This window comes from Microtus oregoni, unplaced genomic scaffold (genome assembly GCF_018167655.1).
Source record: "Microtus oregoni isolate MIOR12 unplaced genomic scaffold, Mior012 000003F_ref0000135, whole genome shotgun sequence".
Classification (NCBI taxonomy): domain Eukaryota; kingdom Metazoa; phylum Chordata; class Mammalia; order Rodentia; family Cricetidae; genus Microtus; species Microtus oregoni.
The window spans coordinates 16,188,563-16,216,418 of record NW_024543062.1 but is presented as its reverse complement, the minus strand read 5'-3'; the positions used below and the strand labels follow the sequence as shown (position 1 = coordinate 16,216,418).

The window sequence follows — 27,856 nt, the reverse complement described above, 5'->3', positions numbered from 1 at the left end:
CTCCCAATTTAAGTGGCAGGAAACTCAGAATGGGAGGCACCCTGCAGATCCAGCTGGAGAGAACCACCCACACCCATGCAACTATGGGTTTCTGCAGCGGAGAGGGACTGTCCACTTGCCTTAACCACGTCTTCGTCTGCTGACCTGCACTCCACCGAGTCCGACAGACCTTGCACTGTGCCATCTTCCTCTACCGAGATCACCTTCACCGGGACAGCCACTGTCTTCCCAGTGAGGATGGCTGTGTTCAGTATCTCTGCCTCCTGGAAGATCAAACACATGGTCCATTACCTAACCTCCTAATGACCAGTCCCTTGAATGTGTGGATGTGTCTTCCTGCCTCTCTGCAAATGGCTCAGCTTCTCCCCTGGGCACAGGAAGCCAAGTGCTCGATTGTCAGCCCTCTGCCAAGAGGCCATTTCTGTCAACACCTGGGTTTTGTAGGGAGCATGTGATGGGGACAGTGATGGGGTAAATTCATAACCAACACTGTCTGGCAAACGTGTATGAGACTTACTATGTTTCCAGCACTCTCTTCAAAAGCCCTGCAAGTACCGACCCAGAAATCTTCACATCACTAGGTGAGACAGGCAACATTCCTGTTTCTTAGATACCACAGAGAGGTTTTGTGATTTGCCAGAGGTCGCTAGGCCAAAGAGAAATGAGAGGGAGAGTTCAATTAAGAATTCCAGCTTCTGAATCCTGTACTGGTGACTTAAATCACTCTAACTTTATATACCATGAATCCAACTTAAAGGAGCCTAGATTGGTGACGCCACAAGGAAGATGGGAGCGATCTTGCTTGCTTCCCTCTGCCCTCCTTTCACTTCCTTCCAATTTGTCAGGCTTTTCCTGGGTTCTAGCCTCTGAATGCTATTATGGCTGAAACCCCACACCCACAGCTTGCCCACGTAGCACAAGCAGGTATAAAACTAACTCCCTCGCTCCTACAAACTCATGAAAACACACATTTTGCCACCAAGCTCTTCTTTTAGGGATCAGACAAGAGATCTGTCTTTAGCTCACCACATTGCAGGGTGAGTGTAAATGGGCTGTGAGTGTCTAATTGCAGGGTGCAGAGTAATTGGGCTGGACCTGGGCTGGACCTGGGCTGAAAACTAGACTGGTTGTCCCTAATAGTGTTGGAAGGTGCTATACAGGCCACATGGCTTCAGGGAGTGACCTGACCAGGGTAGAGCAGGAATGAAGGAAAGACACACAGACACACAGTAAAGCTGGGATCATGTGCACTTGGGCTCTCCGATGGACATGTTGCAGCGCCCTCTTTATTATATATACAACATACACAGGTACACAAGGAGGTGGGGTTATTATATACATCTGAGCAAGGAGACAGATTTAGCTAATCTTGGTAGAACGAATCTCTGTAGGGAGCAATCTTCAGGCCATAAATATGGTGGTGGTGGTGGTGGGGATAAGCTATGGTGGACATTTCTGCACATACTGTCAACATCTGAACATGAACCAGAAAGATTGACAATTCCCTTGCGCCTCATTCCTGGAAGTCTTTGTCATTTTCCTTGAGTCCAAGGCTCTGAGGTCCTTGCTGTGGCCATGCCTATGCCAACAACACACATTCGCTCAGGACTTCATGACATACCCTCCTCAGTTGGCCCCTGGCATGCCTGTCACTGTGGCTTATCCTTCACTGACAGTGTCCCCATGAGTCCTTACAGCAAACAAGCCCCATTCCATTCTGTAAAGTCAGAGCTTGCCTAGCCCTTCTTTATAGACCAACAGGGGACAGCTGGATATATGCAGCAGGGTCAACTGGGTGTCACGTGACTCTTACAGACACTGGATCAGGGTGTTCCTGCTCTAAACTCAAGCTCTGGAGGGCCGAGGCACCCTCCTTGGGGACAACGCTTGTAAAGAGTCTTGTGAATTTGATTTTCATGTGGAATCTGAACTGCCTGTGAGTAGCTCCCCAGAATATGGAGTAGCAGTTATCCCCAAGTGACACCGCCACCTCTCTTATGGCAAGCCTGCCTCTCATGTAAGATACACTGCTTCCCTCCCTCGTGAGGCTCACAGCATGTCAGCTCCTTTGCCTGAGCCTTGGCCTCTGCTAACATATGCTATTTTCATCCTAAAAGACACGGCTCTGCTTTGGAACATTTCTGAACTCGAAGCACAGGCCTCCCAATGTTCCCTGCTCATCCTAGGTGTGGTTAATTTCTTTTTTTTTTTTTGTGGTTTTTCAAGACAGGGTTTCTCTGTGGTTTTGGAGCCTGTCCTGGAACTAGCTCTTGTAGACCAGGCTGGTCTCGAACTCACAGAGATCCACCTGCCTCTGCCTCCCGAGTGCTGGGATTAAAGGCGTGCGCCACCACCGCCCAGCAATGTGGTTAATTTCTTAAAGCTTCTCATTTCCCTTCCATGATCAATAACCTAACAAACCAGGGGCCTCAAAGCAGACCAATGACTCTGCAACGAACACTTTGCAAGTAAAGATACATGGATAAAAGAGTATCCTGCACGACTCACTGTGTCACATGACAGTTTCTATCATGAGACTGATGTTTTCCTTCTTTCTTTTTACTTTTAAATTTTATTTTATTTTGGGGGGGGGTTGAAAGGTCAGAGGGTGGATATGAAGGGATGGGGAAATGAATGGAATGGAGATGTATGATACGAAAGACACAAAGAATAAATAAGAAGAGGGGAAAATAACCTAACAATCAAAGTGATAACTCACCACCCTGTCTTTGCCTTTTGTTTGCCTTCTGAAGCCCTTCCTACCCTGGATTCACACACCCTCAATAAACTGCAAACACTGTCAGGATGATGAGTGGGGGAGGTTTTCATGGGGACCACATTAAACACAGAGAGTTGTTAGATGACCACAGTGATAGTAGATCTAATTAGCAATAAGACTGCGGGGTGATAAATAAGCCCCGAGCTTCTGGCCAGTGGGAAGCATCACTCAGTCTGATGCCTGTGACACATACAGATTTACAAACCACTCTCTGTTGCACCAAGTGCATGGGTGCCTGGGTTTAGTGGCAGGAGTATAGTGCAGCGAATCCTGCATTTTAATAGTCACGCTGAAGTAAGACCATTCCTCCACCTGACGGGGAGCAATAGGAGTTTGAACAGCACACCAGTCTCCTCATCAATCTCCCACTTAGGCTGGCTGCTCTGTGTCATCAAGACACAACTGGCTATACCTTTTCCCTCTTTTATTAATGTGAATTTAACTGTTTTATCAAAGCCATGCATGTTCACTGTCATATCACACTTGCTGAATAGTTCATGAAAAGATACCCCACAAGCATCCCGTTCTCCACAGCCATTTCTGCTTCTTCAACCCCAACTCTCCTGCCCATACTATGAACATTCTTCTATGGGTTGAAGTGATGTGCTGTATAACCTGGTCTCGACGGAATCATTGTACATCTCATCTGCTGTTCTAATTTCATTGATGTTGCTATAATAACATGCTCTGTGGAAAGAACCCTAGAGCGGGAAAAGGTTTATTTGAGCTCACAATTTCGGGTTATAGTCCATTGGAAAGACAGGATCTTAAGAGAGGCGATTAATTATATCACATCCACAGTCAAGAGCAGGGAGAGAATGCACATATGCATGCTTAATGTTCAGCTCACTGTTTCTACTCTTACACAGCTCAAGACCCAAACATAGGGGGTAGTGATGCCCCTAGTGGGCTGGTTGCCTGACCTCATTCAGCTCAATGAAGAAAAATCAGTCCTTCACAAATGAACACACAGATTGTCCTCATCTACGTAGTCCCCTATTCAGATTTTCAAGGTGAGTCTAGGTTGTGTCAAATTGACATTAAGAATTCATCATCATCTAAATACCAATTGACGGTGTGAAAGATGAGATGTTGCCTCTGCTGCATTTGGTTCTCTCTTTTTTAGACACCTTATGTGTTCTTGGCTGGGCCTCTTTACTGGCTATAGTTAGTATTTCAAGGAAACTGTTCTAATCAGGTATTGGGGGAGATCAGAAAGCAGAGGTTACATACTGCAGTTTGGAGATAGTTATACTCTGGAGATCTGATGTGCAGTAGGGTGACTGTGGTTGGTGAGAATATTCTAGATACTTGAAATTTGCCAATGGAGTCAGGCTTAATGTCCCATACCAATAACAACATCAAATAAACTATGTGAGCTGATAGTTCTATTATCTACTCCGACGATGGCAACCATTTCAGAATGTAACCAGAACACCATCCTATACACTTGAGAGCATCTTCATATCAATTAAAACTTAATAAAGCTAGGAGGAAATGAGATAACATATTGACCCCCAAATAGTTCTTTGGTATTGCCAAAGGGAGATTGAGTCTAGTGTTCCTCCTTCAACGAGACCTGGCTTTAGGGACATATGACTGGAGTCTAGGAAGCTGTGTGACTCCTGGGGTGAGGCCTTAGAAGGCAATGCAAATACCACCTGGCTTTTCCCCAGGGGTCCTTGCTTTTGGAACTTAGCTGCCATGCCACAAGGAATCTCTAGTCACTCACAGAGGGATCTGTCTGGTTGGCAGGCTCAGGGGAAGCCCAATGGTAACCTACCAGATATAGACTAAAGAGGCCTCTGTAAGGACTCCAAGCCACCACCTCATTGTACCGGACAAGGGACCCTGGGCAGGAGCCACCTAGCCAGAACTAGGTCATTCAGAAGTGAAAATGGATGACTGGTGTTTTATGTGAGCATGTGCAATGGCTCTCAAGGTTCCACCCACCTTGAGAGATGAAGGTTCTTGGCCATCCTTCAGTCTGTCACATGCTGACTCCCCAGCTTGCAGGAGCCAAGTTTCCTGCTCCTACTTCCTCTGTGACTCTTGGCAAATGAATGGCAGCTCTGTACCTTCATTTCTGCATCTGCAGAATAAAAGCTGATAAACGCTTCCAGTCATCTGGCTGAACCGAGGGTTGTGGGCGTGACAGTCCTCAGGATGCGAGGGTTGGTGATAGCCCAAACATGCTGGGCTTTATTGCTTTCACCTGCTCTGCCTGACTTCTAGACTTTCAGCCACGACTGGCCTCTGGGAGCTCGAATGCAGAAGGAATCCCAGCTCGGGGGTGGTTTATGAACAAAGGGCTGGCTAGCCAAATGACTTTGGCTGAGGTTATGTGAGCTCTTGGGAGCTAAGTTTCCTCATTCTGAAAGTCAAGGATGGTCCAGCAAAGTCTGTTCGCGTGTCAGTGTGCAGCCTTTGGGTTCCCTTTCCTGTATCATATAGCCCCTTCTTTGCCCTTTCCAGAATGTATGACTTTGTAAGTCTCTGAATCTCTTTGTACCTTGCTCTCATCAGCCTGGGCATCAGGTTTCCAGGCTGCATCCATTGGAACGGGGTGAGTTAATGAGCTCAGCTCTTAAGAGTGATTGATGTTATTAAGTTTTCAATAAGGTTGGTTATTATTAACTGTATCATAATGTATGCAACGACTTATACGGATCCAGTATGTTCTTGGCAAAGGGAAAAGGCTAGAGAGATGAGGGAGGGAAGAAAAAAGAAGAGGAGGAAGGAGAAGGGAGTCACGGAAGAGATACAATCTATTGCAACATTTGGGGGGACTCATACTCCATCAGGAGTTAGACCAGGATGGGAATGGGACCTCCCTGTCCCGTTGGTGGCTCTCAGCACCCATGGCCACTACTCAGATAGATGCCATCTTTAGGACTAAAAGCAAGCATTTCTTACTCATTGCTCCCATCCCCCGACCCCTAGCCGTGGGCTTGATATTCAGCCTGGGACAGATAATAAATATCTCATCAGCAATGAATAGCTGGAGGCTTTGAGCCCTGCAGGCTACACTGCACGGGCATCCTGGGATTTGTGAGAGCCATCTCAGCCATGTGTTACTGTGGCCTCATGTGCTCAAGTTGGGAGACTGAATCTAGGCTCCCCAGCCACGCATGGTAAGTGTCCCCAGCATTAGTGGTCCCCAGTGAAGATAGGTGAATTAAGCAAAGACATCACCTCCTGGTCTCTTGCATGAACATCAAATCCACAGTAGGTTTTTCTCATGTGGATACAGATGGGTACCTTCCTCAACTGCTTCCACTCCTGGCCTCTCCATGGATACTCAGAGCCTCAAGGTCTCAGCCTGAGCATTCTTATGCAGTTTACCTTTGACAGCGGCTGAGCTGGGGATGTCAGGCTCTACTTGGGGATGGAAGTGATCACGTCACTTGGTAAAGAGAGTCTCACACCTGATTCCAAGGGGATTTTATTTTTGTCTTCCCAAGACAGGGTTTGTCTGTGTAGACTTGGCTGTTCAGGAACACATACTGTAGACCAGGTTGGCCTCGAACTCAAAGAGATTAACCTGCCTCTGCCTCCCAAGTGCTAGGGTTAAAGGTGTGTGCCACCACTGCCAGGCTTCAATGGGACAATTTTAGCTCAAGCCAAATGTGACCTGTTGGGGGCTTGTTGCTGCTGCCTGTTGTGCAGCCCCCGGTTGGAGGTGGGGGAGCAGGGGATGAGGAGATGCAGAGGCAATGATACAGACTCCAGAAGATTCCAATGTAGATTTTAAGGGGTTAGGGAAATTAAGTTGCTGCAGGAACGTTTTTGATTGGTCCTTTTAAAACTGACGGTCACTACTTACCATGCTGTGATTGGCTAAGAGCACGTGTCATTAGTCACTGTGCTTTTAGTCCACTGACAGGTTCTTTTGGCCAATTTTGCTTATTCATTGTAAGTTTGCAAGCGCTTGCTTGGGCTTGCGCTATTGCCCTGCCTCAGTGACCTTTTAGACATGAGGATAGTTTGTTTACGTCTGGATTTCTGCAGAGGAGGTGAGAGTTGATGGTTTCATATAAAACCCTGACTTTGCTGTTTGGCCCAGCTTCTGTGAACACTGGACCAAAACACATGTACAGTGACCCGCAGGTGCCACTGTGAGACTCTCCCCGGTAGACTGTGCTTATGTCTGAGAAGGACAGAGGTGCTACAAACCCTTACCTAGCTGCCTAACCTCAGCAGAGACAGGCAGGCATTTCCCCCAGGACCCTCTGGATCCCCCAGCACAGTCTACTCTAGGGGACTCCGGCAGACTTTCTGCTCTCAGCCTGCCCGACAACTTTCCCAGCACCAGGACAGCAAGTCTTGGTATTGCATAACTAATTTCAAATCTTACGTAGCATCTAGTGTGGGAACTAAGCAGTGGAGTGACAGCTGTTTAATTAACTCCTTAAGCTGATTAGACAGTAGTACTGAAATCTCTCAAGAAGGAATTTCTGACCTGGGGAGAGCCCCCGGGCACTATGTCACTGCCATGGGGTGGACTGGGTTTAGAAAGCAGCTGGATCGTGCATTTCTGGGGTCCTCAAGGGTGTGGTCAAACATGTGTTTTTGTTTATTGTATTAGCTGTTACAAGAGATGCCACATGAGGATAAGAAAAGGAATTTCGGGATAGTGTTTTCTATTTCCATCCATTTGCATCCAAAATTCAAGAAGTCCTTGTTTTTTACTGCTGAGTAGTACTCTAATATGTATATATTCCATATTTTCTTCATCCGAATATCAACCTTCATCAGGCGATGAAGAGAGACAGAGACCCATATTGGAGCACCGGACAGAAATCTCAAGGTCCAAATCAGGAGCAGAAGGAGAGAGAGCACGAGCAAGGAACTCACGACCACGAGGGGTGCACCCACACACTGAGACAATGGGGATGTTCTATCCGGAACTCACCAAGGCCAGCTGGCCTGGGTCTGAAAAACCAGACTCGCTGAACATAGCGGACAATGAGGACTACTGAGAACTCAAGAACAATGGCAATGGGCTTTTGATCCTACTGCACATACTGGCTTTGGGGGAGCCTAGGCAGTTTGGATGCTCACCTTACTAGACCTGGATGGAGGTGGGTGGTCCCTGGACTTAAACAGGGCAGGGAACCCTGATTGCTCTTTGGGCTGACGAGGGAGGGGGACTTGATTGGGGGAGGGGGAGGGAAATGGGAGGCGGTGGCGGGGAAGAGATAGAAATCTTTAATAAATAAATAAATAAATAAATATATACGAAAAGGAACCTCGACTCTGCCGAGAAAGCACATTCTGAATAAAGCCATGGCACCAAACTGAATTTTCCCCCAACCCCTGGCTTGTTAGTAAGTTGCTTGAACATGTGTGCTTGTTTGTATTGGTCCGGATTAGCCTCCTCTCCACACAATGGGTGTGCACATTCCTTTCCATGAGTAAGACAAATTCAAGTTAATGAGCTTAGGGTTTTAAGCCAATTTAATCCTCAAGATTACAGCTGTACAAAGAAGAATCGGGAAGGAATGGGGGAAGCCCAGAGTTCCTTGGACTGCATGTGTGAGGCTGAGCCAGGTTGGGGTGACCCAGGACACTCCACGAGGAACAGATTCCTTCCTTTTTAAGTTTTTGTAGGCACCGTGGAGTGCACGGTCCCAAAACCTGGTGGAAAGGATGAACAGGATGTCAAAAAGGAGCATAGCAGTCAGGCACATTGGTACAAGCTTATAATGCCAGCATTTGGAAGCAGAGGCAGGAGGATCAGGAGTACAGGTCTGTCTTTGGCTACAGAGGGATTTGAGGTACCTGGGCTACATGAGAATCAGTCTGAAAAACAAGGCAGCATCAAAAACAGCACACACACACACACACAGACACACACACACACACACACACACACACAAAACCAACCTAGTTAAACAATGGAATAAAAACAACACTGCTCACCTTCCTGGAGGCTCTTAGGGGATGGACTTTTGAATTGTCATTCATCAAGGTATTTTTCTTATATATTAGAGATATAGTCTCCCTGGATTTGGGGCCGGCAGATTTCGGCTCCATACTGATGATGTAGGGACAGTTAGTGGATGCAGAATGCGCAGTTCATACCATCCACTCATTTAGAGTGAACAGCTCACTGGCTTTTAACCTGTTAACAGGTCTGTGCAACATTGCCACATTTTTAAAATGATTTTATCATATCCCAAAGAAACGATGTCTCTGTTAGTTCTCATCACACAGCCCCACCTCCAGCCTCAACCGGTCACCTAATTCTTGCCCCTGGATTTGTCCTTTATGACTATGTCCTATGAACTGAATCACACTGTGGGTGGTCTTGTGCATCTGGCTGGGTCCATGTCGCCTGCTGATATCAGGCTCGCCCCTGCTGTGACACGTGGGTATTTCTTGCCCATCTTGACTCTGCAGAGTTTTGACATGTAGAGTAGAATGACTTCCAATGAACAATCTTCAATCTTCAGTTGTTTCCCCCCCAACCCTGGCAAACTCAGTTTATAAATAACATATATTCTGTTTGTAGAATATATGAATAGGATACAGACATGATTTTTTCACCCTTCAGACTGAATTCCTTTTCAATGGACCACTGCTCTAGTTTGCTTTCTATTGCTGTGTTTAAACATCATGACCAAAAGCAATCTGGAGAGGAAAGGGTTTATTTCAGCTTATAGTGTGCACAGTCCATCATGAAGAAGTCAGGGCACAGGAACTTGGAGACAGGAATGGATACAGAAGACATGGAGAAGTGCTGCTTACCAGCTGCTCCCCATGGCTTGTTAAGCCTGCTTACATATGCAACTCAAGACCTCCTGCCCAGAGGTGGTACTACTCACAGTGGGCTGGGCCCTCCCATATCATCATCAGTCAAGAAAATGCCCTACAGACTTGTCCATAGGTCAACCTGATGAGCAGGAGGCAGTTCCTCAGATGAGGCTTCCCCAGATGACTGTAGCTTGTATTGCTTACAAAACCTAACCAGCAAAATCACACGCTTAAAATCCAAGAAATGGGCAAAAATCCAAACACGCATGCAGATGTGTAGTGGTATTTCAAATGTTTTTTAATAAATAAAGACTGCCTGAAGATCTGAGGGGAAAACTGGTTAGCCTTACAGACTAGATTATGGTAACACACACCTTTAGTCCCAGTAGCCACACTAGCTGCCATAGAAATTGGGGGGTGCATGCCTTTAATCCCAGCCCTAGAGAGGATTATAAAATGAGAGGAAATAGCTCTCAACAGACAGTTTCATTCTGAGATTCCTGATGGAAGGATCGCCATTTCATATTGAGGTCTAGGTAAGAGCCAGTGGCTGGCTGTTTTGCTTTTCGAATCTTCAGGTTGAACTCCAATTTCTGACCCTGAGCTTTTATTAATCAAGCTTCACAGATGTGTTAGGATTCCGAAATCCAGGCTTTGACTCAGGTGGGGGAGCAGATGCTCTCCATGACCCCCAGGCTTCTTTGCATAGGGAAATGCAAGATTATCCAGGATGTTTGGAGTCTGGGACCCTGGTTTAGAAGCTTCTAGGAAAATACCATATAAGTAACATACCCAGAAGTAAACCACACCCAAACCCAACAGCTAAAGCTGGAGTCTGTAAGAAACACAAAGGATAAGAGAATAAGAACTCAGTTTCCTTCATCTCTTTCCCTTTTAAATAGTCTCTCTCTCTCTCTCTCTCTCTCTCTCTCTCTCTCTCTCTATCTATCTGTGTGTGTGTGTGTATTCATGTGAATGTGGTACTGGGCCAGAAGAGCGTCATATCCCCTGAAGTTGGAGTTACAGGGGGCTGTGAACTGCCATGGGGGTGCTGGGGACTGAACTCTGGCCTTCTGTAAGAGCAATAAGCACTATTACCTGCTGAATTCTCTCTCCAGCCCAGTCTTGCTTTTAAGCGAGCTCTGCTCTTTGAGTCAGAAACACTAAATGCAGTGACTCAAAAAGAAGCTAATAACATGACCAATGGCTGTTAAGCATGCTGATATAGATCGTGAACCGACAGCTGTGGACGGTGACAATGGTTCTTAGGGAAAGTATCCACCTCACCCACAACCCGCAAACAGCAGTGCCACAAAACACGGCATGAGTATTTAATCTGTGTTGATAGGTCCTTCCTGATGGCATGAAGTCTTACTCTTTGAAGCCAGGGGGAAGCTCTGCCCGCAGCCTTTAACCAAGCGGGGCTCTCATCCACTTTTCAATTGCTACAGAAAAATGCATGTCAAATTGTCAAAGGCGACAGAATTTTCTGTACGCCCGGAGAAGCGTATCAGTTTTACGGTTCATGAGACTAAGGAATTAATTCAATTGGTTTGGGAAGGGCAGACAGAATTAATAAACATCAAAGGGTCGCTCCGAGGCTGTGCTTTGCAAAAGGGGCCGTTTGGAAATTGGGCCTTCTTGCTGAGAGAGCTGCAGTCTTTTTCTGGGACCTGCCAACCCCAAGAATTTCAGCAAGCCCCACATGGGAGCCAGAACCAGGGCCTGATCATCTATGCTAATGAGGGTGCTGAGGCGTGGCTAATCCCCAACAGTGCCAAGTGCAAAAGTCATCTTCAGTTTGGCCCCTGAAGACATTATGTTCTCTTTTCCTCCTCTTCAGCAGACAACTTCTTAATTATGTTTTTCCTAGGCTAATGTAAAAATGAATTTGCATGTCTGCAGCCCACACTAATTGAAGGAGGGTGAACGCCATGAAGATTACTCCGGAAGACGCAGCTAAATCAATTCAGGGCTGAGTCAGCCACTGGGCCACTGACTAAGGGAACAGGTTGCCAGCCATCTTTCCCTTCCCAGGACTGGGACTACTGTGGAGGGAGAAGTCAACCTTCTTTGCTACTTCCTGAGCCCTGTACTACCACTGTCTTCACACCAGAGAAGGTGAAAGTCAGATGAAGGTCATAGGCCTTGAAGACAAGGAATATAATCCTTAAACCCTCTTCCTAATCAAGGTTTTGAGGCAGGCTATCTATGGCAGTTTAAGAATGTTCTCCACAGGCTGGTGTATTTGAACACTTGGTCATCACAAGGTGGTGCTGTTTAGGAGAAGTCATGGAACCTCTAAGAGGTGGAGCCACTGGGGGTGAGCTTTAGGGGTTTATTGCCCCACCCTCTTCTAGTTTGTTCTCTCTGCTTCCTGTTTGTGGTTAAAGATGTGAGCTTTCAGCTTCTTGTTGCAGCTGTTGGCTGTCAAATCTCCCTCATGGTTACAGACTCTTCCTCTGGTACCAGAAGCTCAAATAAACTCTTTCATGTATAAGCTGCCTTGGTCATGGAGTTTCATCACAGAAGCAAATGGTAACACATACAAAACACAGGCAAAGCTTAGCAACACAAGACTGCTCTGTTTGAGCTATGCTCAGAGGCCTTTACTATAAACGGATTTATCAACCTGCGACTCCACCACTCACATTGCATTCCATGCACATCTTACTCTAAGCCATGCAGCAAGTGGCTCTACCCTGCGGGAACTCATGGTTCTGATTCAAGCACATCTGGGAATTAGACACAGTAGGCCCTCCAGCCTGACCCAATTTTGGATGCTTGAACAGCAAAAAAGTATACCCTCTATGGTAACTTTTAGGGTAAACCCTCTACTTACAGTATTATGCCTATATATGATTATGTGTGCCTACAATTACAATCTGATGCATCATGGGAAGGGACATATTCAGTTAATAGAGGTTATGTAACCTAGGCCTGTCAATCAAAATCAAAGCATCACCTATACCCCTTCACTAGCAACTGTTCCTTCTCTTGGTCCCATAAAAAGAAGTTGGCAGCTGCACCAGGGACTCTTGAGTACTCTGGCCGTCTTGCAGTGTGCTCAACCAGTATTATCACTTTGCTGGTGAATAAAGTTCCTTACCAGTTTGCTGTCTGTGTAAGCTTCTTCAGTTCTTTGAACGGGATGCTCAGAAGGTGGGATGCCCAATTCAAACAGAGAGCCCAGTTAGCAATGGTGGAAGCTGGTCTTACTTTCAACTGTCCTAATTACAGACATGCATGCCATGGCCAGTCAGTCATGCTTCCCAGTTGTTTGTGGGTTGGGTAAGTGAGCTTGCTGTGGGAGACAAGAGCTGGGAGGACCATCTCAGCCAACCTAGTGGCACCGACACTCTGGTTGGTTCCAGATGTGGGTCCCCCTCAGTTATCCCCTGTGCTATATTCCACCACCCCAGTTGCATCACTGCGGAAATGTCTCACACTTTCTGGGTTCCAATGCTTCTCCTGAAACCATCTCTCTGTCAGCATGCCAGATGAAGAAAGTGGTACCCACAGCTACTTGACTGAGAAAGCCCAAAACCTCAGAGTCATCATCTATCTTTTCTTGCGTATGCAAGTCTCACATCCATCAGGGTGTCCTGCTTCTCCCATAGCCAATGTGCACTACAATTCCAGCCACATTCCTGCAGCCCATCCTAAGTACTGTCAATCAAGCCCCTATGAGAGGTGTAACCATACTACAGAAAAGCATTTGGAAAGCCCAGGTCTAGTTGACTTGCACCATAATATTTATTCCTCTCAGGATCATGCTTCAAAACAAAACAAAACAAAACAAAACAAAAAAAGTATTGCATCACTGCCTTTTACATCCATAAAAAAGCTTGAAATAAAGATAGAGAGACAGGGAACATTAAAGGGACTTTGGAAGGGAACAAAGCTTCTCGTTTCAGAGTCTGATTGGAGCCTCCCAGAGGCTGAGAGTCAAGAATTTCAGTTGGATTTATGTGCCACAAGCCCACTGACATAGAGTTGTTCCTTATAAAAAAGGTAGAAAGGTATTTTAAATAAGACTATTAAGTAGCATGAATGTGCGGGAGTAACCAATCACTTTCTAATTAGACTTCTAATTAGATTGAAGCCATCCTCCACAAGTTGAAACCACATCCTCCACAAGCTGAAATCCTGGCACTGTTACTGGAGCAGGAACCTACGACCAGTCAGGTCCTAGGCCCTGGGGGGAGAACCTACTAGTATCATCTTGCTAAATGGACACAGCATTTACCCACGCCTAAAGATACATGGTGAGAGCCATTGATCAGTGCATCTCTCCATCCTCATCAAAGAGGCTTCTTTTTGCAATACATGGTGCTCACCACAGGGACCAACAACTGGTCAAGTTGCAGGGAATAAGAGACTGCAGAAGGCTCAGTTTTAAATGGGATCTCTATATTGTACCCTCTCCTCCCAAGGATGAGGCAGCATTCCAGAAAGGGGATGAATGACAAGGAAGCAGTATTTTCTGGACACAGCAAGGCAGCTGTATATGTGAACTCAGCACACTCATAATTTTCACAGTAAACTCCAACTCTGTCTCACGCTGGCTCACCCTCAAGTTATTTTCTACAGGGAAGTCAAGAAGCCCAGCTTCACCTGAGTGAAGAGTGCTGTAGAGAGACCCCCAGACATTGTGGATCTATCTCTCCAGCTTTGGCTTCATGGCATCTGTCAAGCTCAGGCAGGATGGCCAGGCCTTCCTGGCCTGTCAGACTGAAGGACATGCCATCACTTAACTCATGTGTCTTGAATGCGTCGTGAAGTCACTTCCAATCAGTTCCCATTTTCAACAGATAGTCTACAGCATGGCCTTATTCTCAAGGCGCTTTGTTCTGTGTTGCAAACTATACCACTGGTAGATCCTTGTAGACAGTTCCAGGTCCCCACATTTCCTAGCCACATTAAGAAAGTCTCATCAAATCCACAAGGCGCGGTGTGTGTGAGGACATAGACTCACAGTGATCAAACTCCTTCCTACATTGGCTCAGTACAGGATCAGCAGCGGCAGGGTCTTCCTCCAGTGGGACATCCACACCATCACCACTTTCTGTTGCTGCTTTTATTTTTATTCTTTCGTTTAATTAAGATGGATTCTATAGGAGGGCTGCAAGCCGTATGCAGTCAACAAAGCAACCATGGTTGATGCTCTCAGCTGGATAGCCCAAGGTCATGGGTTCAGACACACCAGGCTACAGGTTTGCTCTAATTTAGCAGGCTGGGGTGGTGACTCCAGCTCCATCTAAGAGCTTTGTCATATGAGAAACCATAGGCACATCAAAGCCAAACCATTGCATCTTTCTGAGATCCTGGTACTCCTGAGGTTGGGGAAGGTGGAATGATTCACAACCTAGGCTGATTAAGTATCGTCAGGTCATACCCCAATTCCCATCTGAGATATCAGAAACCCCCAGAAGGTAGACATAGGTAGCAGTCAGTTTTCATGTCTTTGTAGTGGTTTTCGAATGTAGGGACAGGCTGAAATCACCCGAGGGGGTTAGACCTTAGCCCAAGGTTTAGATTCTGGATTGATTATTATGGATTGCAATTTAGCAGGGTGGGTACCTTCAAAGATGATCCTATTAGGCCTGCTTAGGCCTATTACCATATGCACTCACGAACATGGGCCGAGATAGATCAGTCAATAAACAAGGCAAATCAAGAAACTCAAGTCAGACAAAAAGATTTAATGGTGCCTGCTACTTAAGGTGTATTAATAGAGATTGTTGGTGGGGTGGCAAGATGGCTCAGTGGGGTAACGGTGCTTGCCACTAAAACCGAAGACCTGAGTTTGATTCCAAGCCCCACAAGCTGGGTGAGGAGAAGCTAGTCTTGTATTTTTAATCTGACCTCCACTCAATGCTCCATGACATTTTTAAGCTAACACACACACACACACACACACACACACACACACACACACACACTTCATTTCAGGAAGCAGGAAGTTCAATAGGAACTGTGATTTACAGGGTCAACAACACAATGGCTCATAGATTACCAGCTGTGCCCCAGGTGAGACTAGATGCCATAATGACTTAGAAGTTCCTTGTTCATGTCTCAGCTTGTTGTCACGGTCTCTTGGGGTTTCTCTGACCTCTGAGCCCCACCAGTTTGCTATGGCCCCCAACCAACCACCTCTCTCTTCATTCCAGTGTCTCCTTCATATTTCTGCAGCATATGGAAACAGGCGGCAGTGATCTTACTTTTATACCTCCTTTGTGACTTTCAGATGTATTTATTTTTATTGTATGCATATGGGTGTTTCACCTGCATGTATGTCTGTGCATCATGTGTGTACCCACAGGTCCCAGAAGAGGGTGTCAGGTTCCCCTAGAGCTGGAGTTACAGGTATTTGTGGTCTGCTGTGCACACGTTGGGAATCAAACATGGATCCTCTGGAGAAAAAAAAAGTCAGTGCTCTTGAGTCATTTCTCCAGCTGTTCATTTGTCATTTAAAAAGGGGTCTGTCCCCTGTTCTAGATCACAGATGGATGAGGGTGGACCACTGCGGGCTTCTCCCATGGCACAGTGAGAGAAATCATATATATATATATATTCCAAAGCTCAAAAACAGGTCACCCCAGTTATCGAAAAGGTTCTAGTCTTTCCTTGACTTGCTCACACTTCTGATAAAACTGTTCATGCTGGCCATTTAGACCATGGTGACAAAAAGCCACACTTGTTCAAAATACAATGGATAATTGATTGGGGGGGGGGCAGCCTCAGTTACTACATCCACCACACAACCTCCACACCTTAAGGGTCAGGGAACGTTGCAGAAGAGGGCTCAGAAAGATTGGAAGAGCCAGGAGGTTCAGAACATCTGCTCTGAGATAGTGGTATCTATATAGGTTAGAAAAACTGTACCCATCAAACAAAACCCAAGCAATATCAATGCCAGCTGATGTGTCAATATGAACATGGTAAATATCACAAGACTCCATGCTAATTGCTTGAAGCTTTTCTTGTAGCTACTGAGAGAGGGAGAGTCGGTCTTCTGCATGGACAAGCCCACTGGTAGGTTATCTACTATCATCTGATCACCTCCATATATGAGCAACACCAAATGGACTAGGTAGGTCCAATAATAAAGAATAAGAATAGTAAAGAATAAGTTGAGAAGAGAGGAAGAATGGGAAGAGTTGGAGGGAGGGAAGAATGGGGAGCATGAAGGGGATACAGAGCAGGAATTGAAAAAATTAAAACACACATGCTCTGCCATGGACTCTTGGCACATCCTTGAATTCACATCTCGTTACTGGATACAGTTTTTTAGTGACGGGAGAACTGAGTCTGTGTGTAGTCAGAGGGTCAGAAATGAAACTCTAATTTGGCTTGCAGCAAAACATAATTTAAAAGTTAGACCATTGCAGAAAGAATTCATAAAAGCGATTCCAGTAGAGTACATGACACAGTGTCTCTGATGCCATGGAGGAAAGATGCTAAGAAAATGAAAGCATGGAAATTAAATGAAGAGAGGGGGCAAGCCTTCTCATTTGCAGATCTTAGGGAGGTTTGAAAAGGAGGAACAGGAGGCACTGGGGTGAAGAGACACAACCTGCCTGTCAATTTCCTTAGAAATCAGCAGCGAGTGTAGGATTCGAGTCCTTGCTTGTCGGAAGCTCAGCTGTAACTCTAATTTTCTCAGGCTCCTATCAAGAGAATTTACACTAATACCTAGCCTACATTACTCAAGAAGATAAATCTCCTTTTGACTAAGCCTTTGCCTCCAAATGGCTACATTTCTGTAAAATCTGTTTTATAATGACCTGCAGGCTTGTTCCTGTGTGCCCCGAACACAAAGCTAGGATTTTTCTCGTTTCTTTTCTAAAAGAAAGTATGTTTCATAAAATTTCCCATTTTGCCTAAATCTGTTTAAAATATTATAGTCACTTGGAATCACAAAATCCATATGTAATGTCAATAATAATGACTTACGTATGTTAATAGGATAGGTTTTTAATAACTGTTAGAAATATAAGCACCATTATACTAGGAGTATCTAATGATTTTTTTCTTCGCAAAGACAATCTATGTGGGATAAATCCATTATCTTAAGGGTATTTTGATAAGGAAAAATCTATGTAAAATGCTCTATGCGTCCGTATGTGATTGTTAAACCCCATTAAGCATGCTTAATAATTAGCTGGCCAAAGAATCTCATTAGACGTACATTAAGTGTGCACTGAAGTCACATTTGGAACACTTCGTTAGAGGCAACACAGGCTTCCCTGCATAACTTAAATACAAAGTCCAGTCAAATTAAAACTTGAATTTATATCCCTCCCACCTGATCTGGGAGAAGAAATCTTGCCACCACCAGGGACCAGGCTTGGTTGGGCTGTGTCTCAGTCAGCTAACGGGCCCATTTAGGTATGATTTACATGCCACATGCTTATTTTAAAAGGAGAGTTCAGTGCCTTTTACTAAATGTATGTGATTGCACAGTAATCACCATAGTCTAGTTCGGGGAGAATCCTTCACGCCAAAGTTGGCTAATGTTCCTTTGTAATTAATTCTATATCACTCTATTACTCTTTCTGTCTAGGCTTGTATTTTTGATGATTTCTATCACACACATACACACACAATCCTAGAACATGTGACAATATGTCTTCTGTCTTGTTTCTTTCTCTCAGCATGATTTAAACCTTTGATATTTTTATGTGTGAATATGTGTGTGTCTCTCCACACGCATGTTCATGTGAGTGAAGCTGCCCATGGAGGCCAGAAGAGAGCACTGGGTCCCCTGGAACAGGAGCTACAGATGGTTGTGAGCTGCTGTATGGGTGCTTGGAACTGAACTCAGGTCTTCTGAAAGAGCAGCCAGTGCTCCTAACCACTGAGCCATCTCTCCAGATCCTAACAGGATGGTTTTAAGATCGATTCTCATTGTGTAATTCTGTGGCTACACCACAGTCTAATTGCCTATCCAGTCACTTAACTGCATTTGGGTTGCCCCACTGTATTTTGTAGTGGCCTGCCTGTTGTACGGGATGGTTCGTGAGTTGAACAGGGGCTGGAGATTGAAACACACACACACACACACACAGAGAGAGAGAGAGAGAGAGAGAGAGAGAGAGAGAGAGAGAGAGAGAGACAGAGAGAGAGACAGAGAGAGAGAGAGAGAGCATAGGAAAACAAGTTGTTTACTCTGGTAGGCAAGGGTTCAGGTCTGAGGGTCTGTAGTCCCCAACATCTCCCCCTTTTCTATATAATTAGCACTAAAATTCTTGACTGGCCCAGGTGTGGCACAAATATGATGGAAGGAAGGAGAACAACTAACCACATGCAAATCCCACAAGAAATCCAACTGCTCTTGTAAGTTGGAAAATACCGTACCGAACATGCTCATTCTACATTCAACTAGAAACTAAATGTGGGTGCTGGCTACAAGATCTCCACAGCAGCTGTCTTGCTGATGGCAATTTCACCTGCCGCGGAGGCCACAGTGGTGACAGTAGCGGCCACTACAAGCTGCGGTGATCATGAAGTCTTGACCAGGATGTCTCAGCACAGCTGATTAACCTGGACCATAGCGGCAGTTGTCTCCTTCACCCAACAGCTGTTTAAACTTGAGAGCAGTTAAGGGCAGAACCATTCAAGGCACAGACATCTGCATGAGAATGGCTGGCTCTCTGTAGCCTAATCAGTCATATGGAACTATCCAGAGCCAAAGGCATCAGCACTGGCAGATTTCTGGCTGGGGACCATTGTACCCATTGCCCGTGGCTGATGGTACAAGCCCAACGGCCTCCCCAAGCTGTTCCCTGACCCCATAACTTTCAGTATACAATCATTTAGTGAATTTTGACATAGTTCTCTCTAAACTGCTTCCTGCTGTTATTTAGGCAAAGTATTTTTTTTGGGGGGGTTGTTCACAGCAACCTTTCAGGGGCTCTTGGTCCCTCAAACCACATTAGTTTGGAATGATTCCACAGGTTCTCATCTTCTATGGAAACAAAAACAGAACCTCTTTTCTAAAGCAACAAATGCTTAGACCTATATTTTGAAATCAAGATACCTTTCTTAGCAGTCTCCAGAATCAAATGTCTCTCTCCAGTCAAAAAATTAAAAGAAAACACAATAATATACATAATCCAGATTCTCTGTGCACATTCGATATTCCTATTAGTTTCCTTTACCAGAGTGGACTTGAAAAAAATCTAACCCATCCTTCAGTTCACTCTCTTGTCTTTTCTTTGTTATGTTCCTGATGGCCAGTCTTCTGGAGGGCACCCCTCAGAGCGTCCCTAGTTCTCCATCCCAGAGGTGCCTCATGTGGTGCCTGCACCATCCGGAACTGCTATCGGGTAAGGGTCTGGGGATGCAAAAAATACACAGACACATACCCATCTTCAATCCACCCTCACTATTCCCGAAGGCTATCTCTTAGGGATCCTGAGCTCCCGATCTCGCTGGGGACCTCCACCTGTAATGGCCTGCCTGTAGTAACAGGATGGTTTGCAAGTCAGGCAAGAATCTGGAAATTGAAACACACACACAGGGAGATAGATAGAGATAGATAGATAGAGAGATGAGATAGATAGATAGATACATAGACAGACAGATAGATAGATAGATAGATAGATAGATAGATAGTCATCCTTGAAACAAGAATACCCCCTTTATCGTGTTCCAGGGCAGCTTATATAGGGCTCTCCTTAACTAATGGCCCCACCCTAACTCAGGACTTTTTAGCTGCAAGTCCACCAGAAACCATTCTCCTGTCATCAGGAACTCATGAGGGTCTCATGTTCAGAGCAGCTGCAAGCATAGGAACACAAGTTGTTTACTTTGGCAGGCAAGGGGTCACAGGAAATTCAGGATCTGAGGGTCTGCAGTCCCCAACAATATTTGTTCTAAAAAATGTTGATTTAAAAACTCAGGTATAAACCCTCATGTGCACACATGCCATTGCTTCTTTGGAGAGAGAAAATGTCGAATCAGATAAAAACGATGCAATTTAAGATTCTACAAATGTCAGTGGGTGCATGGCCCTTATAGTCAAGCTTTCTCTGGTTACCTGAGGTCCTCTTAGGTCCCATATGAATTTTAGGATTGTTGTAAACATTGGGAGAAAACACTGTTGCAATTTGAACAGGGTTACTGCAAACTTACAGTTTTAACTATATTTTAACTATGATAAATTCTCTAACCATGAGCATGGGACACTTCCCATTTCTTTGTGTTACCCTAAAGTTATTCATTACTGTCTGGTAACTTCAGTGCACAGGATTTTCATCTCCTTCGTTAAATTTGTCTGAAAGTATTTTGCTTTGGATGTTACTGTAAGTTGGCTATTTTTCCCTATTTTTTTTTCCAGGTAACTCACTATTGGTGCTTTTTTTTTTTTGAGCCCTGCCATATTGCTGAACTCGTCTAACAGTTCCAGCAGTGAGATGTGCAGGGTTGTTCACACACTAGACCACTTTGTAGGCACAGACAGGTTTCTTACCTTCCTTCTGATTATCTTTTTCTTGAGTAGCTCTTTATATATTTGCTGCTCCCTACCCCTCTTGCCACATCCTTATGGACCCAAGATGGAATCTTTTTGAGGTTTTGACTTGCATTTCTCCAATGCATTGACATTGAAACTTTTTTTTTTTTACATATTTGTTGGCCATATTTCACATCTTCTTTGGAGAAATACTGTGTTGGTTTGAATGAGATTGGCCCCCAAAGATTCATATATGTGCATGGTTAGCCCTCAGTTGGTAAGAAGGATTAGAAAGTGTGGTCTTGTTAAAGGAAGCGTGGCCTTGTTAGAGGAGGTGTGTCACTGGGAATTGGCTCAGAGGTTTCAATCCCACGTCAGGCCCCAATGGTGCTCTCTCTCTCTCTCTCTCTCTCTCTCTCTCTCTCTCTCTCTCTCTCTGCTTTCTGCCTGTAGATCACGATGTAGCTCTCAGCTACTGCTCCAGCACCATGCCTGCCTGCCTGCCTGCCACCAACCTGCTCACAATAATGATAATGGATGAAGCCTCTGAAACTGTAAGCAAGACCCCAGTTGGATGTTTTCTTTGTGTAGCATTGGTCATAGTGTCTCTTTATGACAATAGAACAGCAACTAAGCCAGATATCTTGTCAACTCTTAGTAGAAGAGTGGGCATTTAATTTTCTTGATCTTACAGGGTCTTTTATTCAGCCTTTCACCATACAAAGTTAGTCATGGGCTTATTTTACCCATATATGTATAAATATAACAAGATATACCATAAAAGTTTGTATATATTATGTAATAAATCATTCCTATTTAAAGTATATGACTTATTTATTTATGTAAACACTAACAGAAACATTAGCATAACCAATGTAATTAGCATATCAATCAGCAACAACATTTTCCTTGTGGCCCTCGGGAAGTGACATCTCAGCAGTCTCTGCTGATCAATTTTTTTGTGATTAAATTAGTTTGAATTTTCTAGATTCATATATAATTAGAATAATTTTAGAAAGCACCAATTTCACTAACTTTCAATGATAAGAACTATTTAAAAATTCATTTTGAGTTGGGCAGTAGTGGTGCATACCTTTAATTCTAGCACTCAGGAAGAAAAGGCAGATGAATCTCTCAGTTCAAGGCCAGCCTGGTCTACAGAGTAAGTTCAAGGCTATACATAGAGACAAAAACAAAAAAGAAAAAAGATTCCTCTTAAGTCCTGTGTGTATCAACACAGATTTCTTTTTTATTCCTGAGTACTATCCCAATTTGTAAACCAGCCTCCTTTGTATTTTTCAGATGGATCCCAGTTGGTCGTGTTGAATAATCTTTTTCATTATTATTAGATTTGGTTGCTAGTATTTTTCTGAGAAAAATTTACAACTGTATTCATCAGGGATATTGATTAAAAATTTAATTACCATAAGTACACATATTATCAACTTATTTTCAAATGTATAGTATGAAGTATACTTATATTGTTGTGAACCAATCATTAGAAGACATTTATCTTCCAAGACTAAAGCTCTATGTCCATTAATCAATAACTTAGATCTTCCCCTGGTGACTTTGTCTCTATGTTTTCTTCCCAGGAATCTGACTACTCCAGATGCCCCATGAAGTTAGAATGATGTAATATATATATGTGTTTTGTGCAAATAGCTCATTCATTTCACTTTGTATAAGATTCTCAAGGTTCACCTCTACCACAGTAGGGAGGGGACTCAAATTCCCTTCCTTTAAAGGCTGTAAAATATCCCAATGTATGGAGAAATACCACATTGTGTCCATCATCCTCTAATGCCCCAACCTGTCAATATGAATAAGCTCCAAATAATAGGGGTGTGTAAATATTTCTTTGAGACAGTGTTTTTAACTATTTCAACCATATAATCTAGGATATATGGTAGTTCTACTTTTAATTTTTTTTGAGGAATGGTTGTATATTCCACAGAGGCTGCATAGTTAGATAGTCTTACATTGTACAAGTGTTCAGTATCTTCTAATCTTGTTTTTTCCCCCTACATTATGATGGATATGAAGTGAGATCTCATTGGGTGTGCATTATTTATTTTGCTTGTTTCTTAAGACAGAATCTTGCTCACAGAGATCAGCCCACGTCTGCCTCCCGAGTGACGGATTTACAGGTATGTTCATCACTCCCAACTTCATTATGGTCTTGTTTCATCTCCCTAATGATTAATGATGTTAGATATCTTCACATGTTAATTGGCCATCATTTGCAGCTTCAAAGAAATATCTTTTCTACTCCTTTGCCCATTTCCATCGAGTTGTTGACTTTTGTGTTAGAATTCTGAGTGCAGCTGTTTGCATATTCTGGATATTAACTCCGTGATGGTTAATTTTGTAAGAAATTCTTACTGAATCCAATGCCACATAGCATTCCCTTGCTCCCCTCTCTGTCATGCGTAGTCTTAGCTCTCATGCTTAGCGAATATTGAGTTGAATTACTATGTGGTGTGAGGTGAAAGCCTAGATTCATTATTTTACATGTGGATATCTGGTTTTCTCAATATTACTTTGTCAATATGTTTGCTAAATTTTCTCCATTTCATATGTGAGAATATTTATTTTCCCACATAAAGTTGTCCTTATGCCACACTTCACCCAAATTCTAGAACTTTTCATGAAACTTTCTCTCTCAAAAGTTCTTTCTACAACTATTTCTAAGTCTTGTGACTCTAATTGCAAAGCAAATTTTGACAATTATATCTTGCTAGATGTATTAATCCAAAGCAAGAGGTGGCCTGGTTAGCCATTGTACAACCCTTCAGGGTCCTAGACACCTATTTTTTGATCTCTGCCATCTTTAGAACCCTGCCTGGTTTCTAACTCGTCATGGTGACAATATGGCTGCTGGAGTCCCAGACACATCTTCCTAGAACTACAAACACTTGAAAATCAAGAGGGAATTCTTACCTGAATCTTGCTGTTGTTGAGAGAAATTCATTCAATGATAGCAACTGTTACATGCAGCACTTTTGCATAAAGCATAAAAGCTCTCCTAAGTAGACTAGGCTTATATGGAGCCACTATTATTTGGCAAGAAAATAGCATCACTGTGTACATAAAAGAAGAACATCATTACATTCTCTCCTAAACCATGCAGTCCATGCTAAGATTTTTTTACAAACACACACAGCCATATTGGTGACCTTGAAAAGCAGCATACACCTAACCCCACACCAATCACTTATCAAGTACAGAGAGAAGATTTTGAATGACCTAGACCACAGGTTCTCAAATATGTCAAATCTTAACCAGCATCACCACTTGCCCTTCACTCAGGAAGACCTGAATAAGAAAGTCAGATCCTGGGGTGAGTACCGGAGTTCTATAGATTTCCAGTTGACCAAAATGAACAGCGGCATCTCACTGAGGATCACTAGCTCTCTAATCCACGAAAGTGTCGACACTCACATCAGGTTGCTATCAGAGTCACTAGGGAGCTGCATTAGACTTCATTTCTCATCTGCGGGTCCCCTTCCATTTTTCTGGTGCACAGGGTGGTCTTGAATTTGCCTAAAAGCCTTTGAGATGGTTGCTACACAACCTGTGTGGTCTTACTTTGTTTCTCCAAAGACATGTGAAGCTTATTCTCCAGTGCCTGTGAATATGACCTACTTTGAAATATAATCTATCCAGAAATAATCAAGGCCCTAACCTAGTGACTGTTCTTGTATTAGGAAAGAGTCATTTAGACAGAGAACAGAGAGCATTCTGGGTGATGAGAAAGGCAAAGATTTCAGAGTGGCACATTTTCTATGCCAGAGAATCCTGCAGAGAGTGAGAATTCTAAAGCCAAGTGTGGTGGTGTGTATAGAAATGGCCCCCATAGGCTCACAGGTAGTGGTATTATTGAAAGGGTTGAGACGTGTTGCCTTATTGGAATATTTGTGGTCTTGTTGGAAGAAGTGTGTTCCTGGGGTAGGTTTTGAGGTTTCAGAAGCTCAAACCTGGCTCACACTTTCTTTTGCTGCCTGTCAAACCAGATGTAGAACTCTCAGATCCTTCTCCAGCACCATGTCTGCCTGATTGCCACCATGCTTCCCACCATGTTGATAATGGTCTAAACCTCTGAACCTGTAAGCAAGCCCCAGTTAAATGTTTACCCTTATAAGAGTTGCCATGGTCATGGTGTCTCTTCACAACAATGGAAACCCTAATTAAGACACCAGACAAACAAGGAGACATCAGGCACTGGCCTTTAGCATTGTCTTGCTGATAAGCTGACTCAGACTTCACAACAAGAGAAAAAAATGTTTTCTGGAGCCATCTCAGGTAATAGACATTTCCTTTAACATGTAAAACTTCCATATAGTTCCTGAGTCTGGCTCCAGGTTTCCTGAACACATTTACTCCCAATGTTAGGACAAAATTGGGTCTTAGTCTATCTCTCTATCTGTCTCCCCCATCTTCCTCCCTCCCTCCCCTCTTTTCTCCCTCCCTTCCTGGCATTTCCTCACCATCCCTTCCACTTTATTTGGAGTATGTGTAGGCAGGGGTACTTGGAGAAGATGAAGATCAACCTTGAATGCTGTCCCTCAAGTGCTTTCCTCTATTTTTTGACGGGGAGCAGGGTCCTTTTCTGGCCTAGATCTTGCCAAGTAGGCTAGTCTGTATAGCCATAGAGCCCTGGGGATCCTCCCATCTTTTCTCCCCAGTGCTGGGATTGCAAGCATGTACCAGCATGAGTAACTTTTCATATGAGTTCTGGGGATCAAACTCAGGTCCTCCAGTTTGCATAGCAAGTGCTTTGCTATGCCCACTGAGCTATTTCCGCAGCTCCAAAGTAGTTTTCTTTTAGCAAAGAAGAGGGAGACGTGGCTGTGAGGCTGGCAATTGATGATGTTTCCTCCCCAGTCCAAATAAACGAGCAGCTATTTTCTTGCATTAGGGATAAAAGATGAATCGGGCTTATTGTAGAACATTTAGAGGATTCATGGAAGCAACCAGAAGTAGGTGGCAACCCTGATACTCAGGCAGAAACACTGTTAAAACCATGTTTTCTGCATTCTCTGGCTCTTTCCCAGAATCTATTTTTTTTTTTAAGATATGAAATGACTCCTTGCGTTCCTTCCACGTCGCCATGGATACCTTCCATTTCCCATTCTGTTGATAATTTAAGTTTGTTCAATGCTAGTCTTGAGCTACAGTAAAATTGGTTTGAATTCCCCCAGGGTAGCAATTGTCATGATACCCAGGTAGACACTGCACCAAAGACAGACCCAGGTACCTGGAATACAGTCAATTCTCAGAAGAACTTCATTGAATGAATTAAAAAACTCAGAATAGTCCCTCTATGGTAATGCATCAACTTAGACTGTATATTGTTCACAAACTACAGCACTGGAGAGTAGAAGAATGGGGGAAGTTATCGGAATCAGCATGGCAAGTAATCTCCTTTTCTGTAATTTAAAAACTATGAAAGTACTTTGCAATTTTGAGTGTAAAATTCACCTGTCACCATCGTTTTATGGATGTTTTGTTCAGCCAAATAGAACTCTTTAAGGTTCAGGAACTGAGATTTGCTGATATGCAATTTCTGTTTTTTTAAATATTTTTTTTGCATGAGCATGTGTGGCATGGTGTGTGCATGTATGTTTGAATGTATGTGCATACATGTATGCACACGTGTGGAAGTAGACATTAGGCGTCTTCCTTGGTCACTCTCCATCTTATTCTTTGAGGCAGGGTCTTTCCCTTAAATTCATAGCTTGCCACAATGGCTAGTCTGGCTAGCTAGCTTGTTTTGGGGATTCCCTGTCTCTACCTTCTGAGCACTGGAACTACAGATGGGTCACCATGCTCACCCGAACCAGTGGAGATAGATGATGTCAAGGAAACAGTGCTTTTCAGATACAGTAGGGCAGTTGCACATATGAACTCAGAGCAATTGTGACAGCATCCACAAGATCTCCTCATGCTCAATTCAGACAAATCCCAACATGAGGATGGGGAGGTAGGAGCAAAATCCCATCACCAACAAAATCCCACTACTATTGGCACTTCATTGCTGCGGTGGAAGGGAGAGTCAATTTTCTTTAATGATGTCCCCTCCTGGTTGGTCAGCCACATGTGAGGTCAGACCCTACTCCTATACTCGCTGGATAACATATAAATTGGACACAATGGGGAAAGAAAAAAGAGACAAGAAATCTCAAAGTTGGGTGGGAAGGGATCGAAAAGTGGGTATGGTGAAGGCTTAAGGAAGAGGAGAGTATGTTCAAAATATGCTGTATCAAATTCTCAAAGAATTAATAAAAGTGTTGATAAAAACGAAGATGGATGGCTCCTGAGAAATAGCACTCACGGCTGGCATGTCCCCACGCATGCACATGTACCTGCATGAACATGTATCCCTCTATCCCAGGAGAAGGTTCTTCAAATTTCCCCTAGTGAGCCAACCCTTACCCCAGTATCGCTCTGCTCTTTATGTTCTCTCATGGCACGTGCCATAGGTAATGTTCTAGACTCACTTCTGCCATCATTTCATTAAAAGCTGTTTTCTTACCCGATATCGCACTCCCAGGGGCTGAGAGCACCCATGACTTGTATAGATTTTAACTTCAGCTCCCATCGAAGTATTTGGGAAAGGGACACATGATCCAGGCATGTTAACTGAGTGAGCGGAACATACATATCATGACATCATTGTGAGATTGAGCCAAGCCTGTGCTACACAGTGAAACCCTCTGTTGTCAGAGAACTGTGAAAAAAGTGGAGCCAATTTAAGCTGAAAGAAAAATGCATGAGCCCTGACAGCCTGGCATTTTGAAGACTCCTGCAAGAAAAATTGAAGGCCCCTCCTGCTGCTCCTGGACTTTTGGCTA

The 27,856-nt window shown here is 44.0% G+C and overlaps 1 protein-coding gene across 1 annotated transcript in view; it reads right to left on the bottom strand.

The window, feature by feature from the left end:
* Positions 1-27,856, bottom strand: part of Tmem132d (transmembrane protein 132D) — a 624,928-nt gene that overhangs the window by 83,339 nt on the left and 513,733 nt on the right. The window contains exon 5 of the mRNA XM_041648864.1: positions 120-263. Within this exon, the coding sequence (XP_041504798.1) occupies positions 120-263 (144 nt within the window). The remainder of the gene's footprint in view (positions 1-119; positions 264-27,856) is intronic.